The sequence below is a fragment of the Dipodomys ordii genome, unplaced genomic scaffold (genome assembly GCF_000151885.1).
Source record: "Dipodomys ordii isolate 6190 unplaced genomic scaffold, Dord_2.0 Scaffold13, whole genome shotgun sequence".
Taxonomy (NCBI): domain Eukaryota; kingdom Metazoa; phylum Chordata; class Mammalia; order Rodentia; family Heteromyidae; genus Dipodomys; species Dipodomys ordii.
Window position 1 is genome coordinate 11,340,645 of NW_012267229.1, and position 9,191 is coordinate 11,349,835.

General features: G+C 46.5%; 1 protein-coding gene across 1 annotated transcript in view; it reads right to left on the bottom strand.

The window, feature by feature from the left end:
• Tgm3 (transglutaminase 3) overlaps positions 1 to 7,701 on the bottom strand; it is a 29,543-nt gene extending 21,842 nt beyond the window's left edge. Inside the window, exons 1-6 of the mRNA XM_013010827.1 lie at positions 7,590 to 7,701; positions 7,021 to 7,263; positions 6,317 to 6,435; positions 4,310 to 4,438; positions 805 to 982; positions 574 to 709 (exon numbers count right to left, since the gene is read on the bottom strand). Of these exons, the coding sequence (XP_012866281.1) occupies positions 574 to 709; positions 805 to 982; positions 4,310 to 4,438; positions 6,317 to 6,435; positions 7,021 to 7,263; positions 7,590 to 7,701 (917 nt within the window). The remainder of the gene's footprint in view (positions 1 to 573; positions 710 to 804; positions 983 to 4,309; positions 4,439 to 6,316; positions 6,436 to 7,020; positions 7,264 to 7,589) is intronic.
• Between the last annotated feature and the right edge of the window lie 1,490 nt (positions 7,702 to 9,191).

Genomic DNA, 9,191 nt, shown 5'->3' on the forward strand with positions numbered 1-9,191 from the left:
ATCCTCAGTATGGTTCTGTGAACTTCGAGGAACTGTCCTTCACTGACCCTTCTGAGAGCAGCAAGCTAGAACAGACCACTGAGATGAGGCGCTGTGGCCCACACCTGTAATCCTAGCTACTCAAGAAGCTGAGATGTGAGGTTCCTGGTTTGAAACTAGCTCAGGCAGACAAACTTGAGAACTCCTAGCTCCAATTAACAATCAAAAAGCCAGAAGTGAAGGTGTATCTTAAGTAGTAGAGTGTTAGCCTTGAGGGGAAAAGCTAAGCAACTGAGTTGCTTAGCTAAGGCCCTGAGTTCAAGCCCCAGTACAGGCAGGAGAGAGAGAGGGAGAGGGAGAGAGATAAGGAGAGGGGAAGAGAGGGAGAGAGGGAAAGAGGGAGCAGGTGGGGGGGAGAGAGAGTTGCTCTGGGTCCTGATTAGTAAGAGAGCAGTGTTTCCATTCGCAAGAATGTATGGCTGCATGTTACTCCCTTTCCTGACTCCAGTATGGAGGTGGATCCTAGAGGAAGGTGAGAACAAGAAGCTGCTCAGAGCTGGTGCTCAGAGCCCAGGAAAGATGTCCCACACTTACCATACGCTATCACTGCCCTTATCCAGGGGGTTTCCCATGGCGTCATAGTACACATCCACGCTGAGGTTTCTGTCCGTGTCATGAGCTGAGTTGAAGTTGGTGATCACGCGGGAGGGAATCCCCAATGCCCGCAGCACTGCAAGGCAAAGACAGTGAGGATATGGAGTGTAGGGTAGAGACAGCCACCCCAGCCTCCCTCACGACTGCCCACTGATCCAGCAGCCAGTCTACCTGTATTGAGGGTTCCGGCGAAGACCCAGCACTGGCCATATCGGACTGGCCTGAAGCCACTTTTTTTCCATTCCTTGAGAATCTCCACGCTGCCATTCCAGTTTCTTGGGTCCCGGCCACCTGTGTAACTGCCACTCCAGTTCCCAGCCAACACACCGTTGTCATCATTGCTATTGACCTGGACAGAAAGAAATAGCCCCAAAGTAAATCAGCACCAGGCCTTTGCTACAGGAGTGATTTGCTGAATCACCAGGACAGGAGGGGAGATGAATGAAGACCCCCAAGTAGACTCCTCTGGGATGATACTCTAACAATCCTTTAGGGACACTGATAGCTTATGAGTTTAGAGGCGCTTTGACTAATGATAAATGTGCTGCAAGCTGACATGGAACAAAGAGATGCCACAGCTTGTGGGTGACAAGGTAGGGTCCGAAGTCTAGCTTGAAGCTGGGTGCTGGTGGCTCACACCTGTAATCCTAGCTGTTCAGGAGACTGAGATCTAAATATCATGGTTCAAAGCCAGCCTGGGCAACAACGTCTGTGAAACTTTTTGTTTTTAATTAACCAGCAAAAAGTCAGAAGTGGAGGTGTGGCTCAAGTGGTAGAGCATCAGCCTTGAATAAAAGAGCTAAGGAAGAGTACCCGGGCCCTGAGTTCAAGGCCCAGTACCCACACAAAAAAAAGAAGGAAGAAATGAAAGTCCAACTTGCAGAGGGCTTGTAAGGAAGAATTCCAAAAGAATTCAGGCTGATCTGTTTGGAGTCCATGGTTTAACATGCTTCATTAGGGTACCAGTCTTCTAAAAAGATCATTTTAAAATGTTAGTAGCTACCTGCTGCTTGGAAAGAACAAAGGTAGGATATTGTTGTTTATTCATTTGTCCATTCATCATTTTTTCATTCATTCATTCATTCAATGAAAGATATGGTTCTAGAATAAAGAACACAACATGCATGGGAAGAACTCAAGAGGCATGAGTTCTACTATCTTAGACACACACATGAGAATGTCAGATTTCTCAGATTATCTGTAGGGGAGGGGGGTCAGAGATGACATGAAATGAGCCTTGAGCTGGTAATTGCTTAAGCTAGTAACAGGAATTTATTATACTTTCCTCTCTACTATTGGGCAGGTCTGACCTTTCGCTTAATAAAAAATTAAAAGAGAGAGCAGGGGATATGGCTCAGTCAGGGAGCACTTGCCTGGGTTTTGACCCCTAGCATCACACACACACACACACACACACACACACACACACACACACACACACACACACCGCAAGCAGGAAAGAGAAAGGCACATCTCAGGTTCTCAATACTGCCTTGCCACTGTCTGCTTGGTGATCATGTGCAAGTTAAGTCTCTTCTCTGGGCTTATTTCTTCACTATGCAAGACAGGGAAAGTGGGAACCTGATAGACCCTCAGGTGCCTCAAAGAAGTCACATTTCTAGCCTAGGAAATGTTGTCATTTTACCCCAATTGTACAATGAGAGGCCCTGAGGTCCACTGCATCTCTTCAGAGCACCAAGAATGGTGGGGGCCTATAAGCGAGGACAATCAGGACACAGAAGGATCCTGGGCCCAGCTCTCCCTGACCCCTCAGCCTTGTGGTGATCTCGGGGACCTTTTCTAGGAGGATTTGTGCCTGTTTTCTCAGGGTCAGGCAAGCTGGGCCTTCTCTAAGATGGAAGAGCACAGCCTCTCACCATCTCCTGAGTCACAGATGCTCCAGCCACAGACGTGGTAATCAACAGGGTCATCTCTGGCTGAAAGCTGAGCATTTCAAAGCCCTGCACAGGCCATAATTAGCTCCTGGCCCAGCCCAACAGGGAGGTCTGAAGAGAGCATCAGGGAGGTGCAGCAGAGGAAATTGGCTCGGACATAGAGTGGGTTGGCCCCAGGCAGAGAGTGAGTCAGCAGCTTCGGGAGCTGGGCTGGCCTCACCCACTGTCTCTGGGGGACAGAGTCTCAGTTTCTCAAGTGGCATTGAATTCCAGATCTCTTGGCTTTTGAGATCCTCTTTCTCTCTATGCATTTTCCTGGGTGCTCTAGTCCTCACTGATTTCAGGGCCTCAAGTTCTCTGGGCCTGTCCCTCTCATGTCCTTCAAGGCTTATTTCAGACCTACCTCACTCCAAGAAGCTCACTTCCAGAAAGAACTACAGGTATTCATCATGTGGCTGATAGGTTGTCTCATCTTACAAGAGACCAACACCGAGCCTGGTATATATGCCTATAATCTCAACTACTTAGGATGCAGATACAGGAAGATCACAGTTGGAAACCAGTCCAGGAAAAGGTAGAAAGACTAACTCAAGAACAAAATAAAAATCAAAGAGCTAAGAGCAGGGCTCAAGTGATAGAAGGCTTGTCTAGCATGTGTGAGGCCTTGGATTCAAATCCAAAACATTTTAAAAAAAGAAAAAGAAAAAAGAAGCCACAACATGCTTAAACCATGAACCAAAGTACAAAAGAATGAGGGATAATTCAGGGTAATTATTGACTTTAAAAAAAATTACCATGCAAGGACTGGCTTTGACTTTTAGCTTTTTAATTTGTAACTTTGAGGAGATGGGTCACTATATACTATATACTACATCTATACTGAGTGTGAAATCCAAGATTTCTCTGAGATTGTGTGTGTGTGTGTGTGTGTGTGTGTGTGTGTGTGTGTGTGTGTGTGAGCGCTCCTGCGCATGAGCATGAGTTTTGGTGGGTCAGGGAGGCCCAGCTGAATGGCCCAGAGGCTCTGAGATGGCAGCTGTTGGACTTGTTATGGCTTGACTCCCACTGTGAGCAGGTCAGTTAGTTCCTGGAGCCTCTCTCTCCATCTAGAGAGTGAGTGGGTGTTCTGCCATCCTGTCCGGACTCTAGTGCTCTATGCAGTGGATGAGCTACAGGACAGCCAAGGAGATCAAGGCCTCAGGCTGACTAGGAGATACGTCACCCTTCCTAGGAAGCCCCAAGAAAGTAGAACCATGGTTTTGCATCCTCCTCCCATCCTGTCCCTTGCAGATACTCTAAGGACAAGGTACAGTCCCTGCTGAGTCAGCTTTTCCAAGCAACAGAAAGCACCTTGGGCCAGGCTCTTGTGACTCACGCCTGTAATCCTAACTACTCAGAAGGCTGAGATCTCAGGATTGCAGTTCAAAGCCAGCCTGGGCAGGAAAATCTGTGAGACTCTTATCTCCAATTAACTACCAAAAAGGCAGAAGTAGAGTTGTGCTCACAGTGGGAGAGCTCTAGCCTTCAGCAAAAAAGCTCAAGGACAGCACCCAGGCCCTGAGTTCAAGCCCCATGACTGACCGGAAAAAAAAAAAGCAGCTTGGAGCTAGACCTGAGTCCAGTTCTGCCTCTCCTCTTCACTCACCCTGTGTCTCAGGCAAGCCCTTGAACTTAGAGGATTTGTGGACACTTGAGGGCACTCTCCTGAGATGGTATACATGCAGTGTGCATGCCTAACCCAGCACGAGAGCAACCAGTTATCTCCCTCTCCCGCTACTCACCATGGCACTCAGCACCCGGCCAACATATTTGGGGTCGTTTCTGCGGGCCACATCCGTAGCAGGGTCACGGCGGAAATTCAGACTTTTATCCAAGATGGAAAGGCTGATGCTCAGAATATCTTCTTCATACTGTGCAGAGTAGAGCCATAGATTACAATAAAGAAATGGCAGGTGTTGTCAGCTAATTAAGGGAACCCATCGGACCGATCCAGGGCCTTTTACTCTGTGGCCTAAGAACTGAGAGGTGCTAAGGAACAGCTACATAGCTAGCCTTATGCTGAGCACTCATGTTCATAAGCTCCTATACACCCACTGCCCTACAGCAAGCAGGAGGGAACACGGTGCAGTCCACGCCCTGGCTGCTGTGGATTTGGGAGTAAGTTGCTTAGCCTTTCTGACTTTGATTTCTATATCTGAATAGTGAGGAATCAGGTCAAAGTCATCTCAGTTTCCTTTTGAGCTCTGACTGTGAACTTGAGCACATTATTTAAACTCCTGGGATACTTGTACAAATAAAATACAATGGACACTGGTGGCTCATGCCTGTAATTCTAGCAACTCAGGAGGCTAAGATCTGAGGACTGACATTCAAAGCCTGCCCAGGAAGGAAAGTGTGAGATTCTTATCTCTGATTAAGCACTAAGAGGCCAGAAGTAGAGCTGTGGCTCAAGTGGTAGAGTACTAGCCTTAGCAAAAATAGCTCAGATATGAAGCCCAGGCCCTGTGTGTGTGTGTGTGTGTGTGTGTGTGTGTGTGTGTGTTATATGTATATATAATGATCTGAAGCCATTTTCATATGATGGAATCACTTTGATACTATCTTTTTATGACTTAGATATTGGCATTTGCTTTTTTCTTCTGCCTAGAATGCTCTCTACTAAGATTTCTGGCAGACTCCTTTGCCTCTGTCTGGTTCAGAATAAAAAGCTCCTTCTTATTTATTTACTTATTTTTAATTTTTAAAAGCAATACTGGGGTTTGAACTCAAGGCCTCTCACTTACTAGGCTGGTGTTCTGCCACTTGAGCCATGCCACCAGTCCTGCTAATTGTTGGTTATTTTGGAGATGTTGTTGAGTGAAATTTTGGCCTTGAATCTCAGTCCTCCTGATCTCAGCCAAAAGTTCCTTCTTAAAAATACTTTCTCAAGCCATTCCACCAAAAAATAGCAACCTCCTTCTACCTCTACCTCTACTCCTTTATACTTTAAAAAAAAAACTGGGCTGGGAAGGTGCTCAGTGGTAGAGTGCTTGCCTTGCATGCCTGAGGCCCTGGGTTCGATTCCTCAGCACCACATAAGCAGGAAAAAAAAAAAAAGCAGGAAGTGGCGCTGTGGCTCAAGTGGTAGAGTGCTAGCCTTGAGCTGAAGAACTGAGGGACAGCGCCCAGGCCCAGAGTTCAGGCCCCATGACTGGACCAAAAAAAAAAAAATTCTCTTCCTTTTAATTAAACCAACAAAGACTTGTTTGGTTTGGCTACAGAATGGAGGCCTAGAACGGTTGGTGTATGCACCTGCCAGGCTATTCCTGATAGCCCAGGGTCCCTGGCTGTTCAAGGTACATCCTTCATTTAATCACCTAAAAATAAAGACATAGTGGAAGGGTATCCCTGAAAGTTTTCACTCACTGGGAACTTTCTGGACTTTGGTGGTAATCAAGTGCATGCAGCAAGTACATCACGCTGCATTGTTACATGAAATGAGTAACAGAAATGAGGCTACTATCCTGAGAATCTCCCCTGGGCCTTCTACTTGCTGTACAATGTGGTACCAATAACACTTCATTACATTGGTTGAGTGAGGTGTGTCTGTCTTGCCCACTAGATTGTGACTCCCTCCCCCTCAAAGCAGAAGATTTTATCCATTTCTGGTTATCTTTGGTGGCACATAATAGGTGGTCAATAAACATCTTCTGAATAAATAAAAGGTGAGAAGGGCAGGTAATGGGGCAAGTCTCTAAGCTTCCTGTGTTGTTGGCACGTTACCTTCAACATCCTTATAACCTTTTTACCTGACCAAAGTTCCAGCCAACCATGCCAATTCGATTTGTGCTGCCCACGTAGATGATGCCAGAATCTTCCTCCACATACTCTTGTCTCTCAGCGTGGTTACTCATAAATACATCATCAGCTGTTGGATTAATAAAAAGCAGATAGCAGGGACTAGGATACCACATAGGACCAAGGAGAACAGTCTTCCCTCTCACTCCTGAAAACTAATGTGGGAGTTGGAGCTAGGACCACCTTTTGTCTGTCTCCCAATCTCCACCATAGAAGAAAGTCTTGGTTGTCCTGTTCAGCTCTTATGGAGGAAACTATGGCTGGAATAAGAAGTGAGGATAAAGTAAGAGCCTAAAAATGAGACCCAGGTATGATCAATGCTTGTTCCTTCAGACAGGAAGTGGTAGTCATACTGTAGAATGCTATTTCAGTTATTGTCCCTTATAATTAACCATGCTGTGCAATATATAAAGGCTCATGTGATCCCCATAAGAGTCCCACTGGACACAGCAGGATGTCCACTTAATAAGGAGGAATTTGAGGATCAGAGAGATAGAGTGGCTGCCAGACTCACGCAGCTGGCTAAGTGACAGAGCTTCTGATCCCACAGCCTCCCCCTAATCAACCCTGAGCCCATGAAAAGCTTTCCCCCTGGCTCCTTTCCATCCTTTCCTTTGCTAAGATCATCACCTGGAGTGTGGGGTTAAAGACTCACCTTGCATCCAGGGGTTAAAGAGCAATATGAACATCCCAAGTTTCAGAGAGGCGGCCCTGCCATTGGAGGAGATCTGAAGGCTCAGCGTGTACCAGCCTATGGGCGCACTGACAGGACTGGTGATGGTGATGGCCAGGACGTTGTTATTGTTGTCCTTGAGCACGGCGTTCCAGCCACCTCTGCTTGTCTCATTGGAAAGTGGGAATATAGCCTTTGTCCTGGCAGACTCTGATGGGTTAGGCCCTGTCAGAGAAGATAGAGAAGAAAGAATACCAAGTGGTGTTGGTCAGACCATGGAGGACAGAGTACAGTTCCAGGAACTCATGGGGGATTTTGTCCAATGAAAATATCCCATTACAGTGCTGGAAATAACTGTAGGTCATAGTCTTCTTGGTTTGAAGATGATGACCATCAGGCTCAGAGATGGGTAGTCACCAAGGGAACACAGAATCAATGGCTGAGCTGTGTGAGAGCCCAAGCCAGGTGATCTCAATGTGGTTACCAGTCCCCTTGATGTGTGTGTGTGTGTGTGTGTGTGTGTGTGTGTGTTAAGGGGAGCAAGTAGATACCTGTGGAAACTATGAAATCCATACTTTCTCCAGACTGAAGACTTCGGTTACAGTATAGTAAGATCTCGAAGGGTTGACCTCTTCGTACAAGAAGCTCCCTGCTGGAGAACATGCTTGTATGATGCGCGCCCCGGTTGGGGTTTATCTGCCAGTTGACATTCTGGATCTCTAAAGCTGTGGGGAGGAAAGAATAACCTGAAGTCCTTGGGGGGTAGAGGGTGGTGGTGTGGGGAAACGGTGCTGGAGACCAAGAAGACAACCACAGGGTGAGAGCAGTAAGGTCACAGGCAGACTCTAGAAGGAATCCCTTGGAAACCCAAAGCCTTCTTACATAGCAACAAGGTCATGACCTATTACCATTCAGCTTTTTCCAGACCCAGATTCCCCAATTCACATGATGCAAATCATAGATGCATCTGTCCCTTCATCCAGCCAAACCTCTCCTACAGGGGCCTCGTCTCTGCATTCAGCATCGATGTTGCTCTGTGGATGAGCCTGCAACAGAACTGGGGAGAGGGACACTACTCTCACAACCATGACCATGGTTTTCCTTCCTTCCTTCCTTCCCTTTTTCTTCCAGTATTAGGGCTTGAACGCAGGCTTCAGTACTGTTTCTGAGCTTTTACATTCAAGGCTTGTACTCTACCACTTCAGCCACAGCTCTACTTTTGCTTTTTGTGGTTAATTGAAGATAAGAGTCTCATGGACTTTCATGCCCAGGCTGGCTTCAAACCATAATTCTCAGATCTCAGCCTCCTGAGTAGCTATGGTTACAGGAGTGAGCCACCAGTGCTCACTTGCTTGACTTGCTTTCTTGTCCCTTTATCTGTCCCTAGCTGACATTTATTATGGGTTCTTTACCTTCTGTATTTGCAAAGGCCTTGGTGTTAGCCTGGGTCTCTGATGCTAGAGAAGTTAGCCATGAATCTGAGCAGCATTTCTAGGCCTAGAGGTTGGGGAATCCATGGCTCAGAAGGCACTTTTAAATGCTCCCTGGAAATAGCTATACAGAGAAATAGACCAAAGGCCCCTAAAATTCTTGGCAAGTCCCCCGAGGACAAATGTCTCAGTATCTATATTCCTCCATGATTGTGGAGGTGATGAAGCATAATTGCATAGGGCTTATGAAAGATCCCACAATGTGTGAAGAATTTAGCTTGTATAGAGCTATTGAGAAACCTTATTCCTTTGACTTGGGTCTGAGATGTTACATAATCCATTTTTCTTCAAACTGCACTGGCTTCTGTTTTAATGATGTAAAGGATGGTGTCTGGCAAACCTAGAGACCACAGAGCTCATCTTGCCTTGGTCATTCTCTCTAAACACAATCCATTGGTCTCTAGAGTGAATGAGAGATGTCTTTGCTTCTGTCACAGCCACAGAAAAGCAATTCCCCTTCCTCCCAAGGTCTAAAAGATGAGTGTCCTTCTAGCTTGGCTAGACTGTGAACTCTTTGGGACAGGAGATGTGTCCTAGATGACCCTCTTTGAAGCACAGAAATAAGATTATGCATTGGTGGCCACTATCTGTTTTCTCTCCAATAGGCTCATACTCTTTTTTTCCCTATCAAAGCCATGCATTCTGTTCTGACTGTGTCAGACA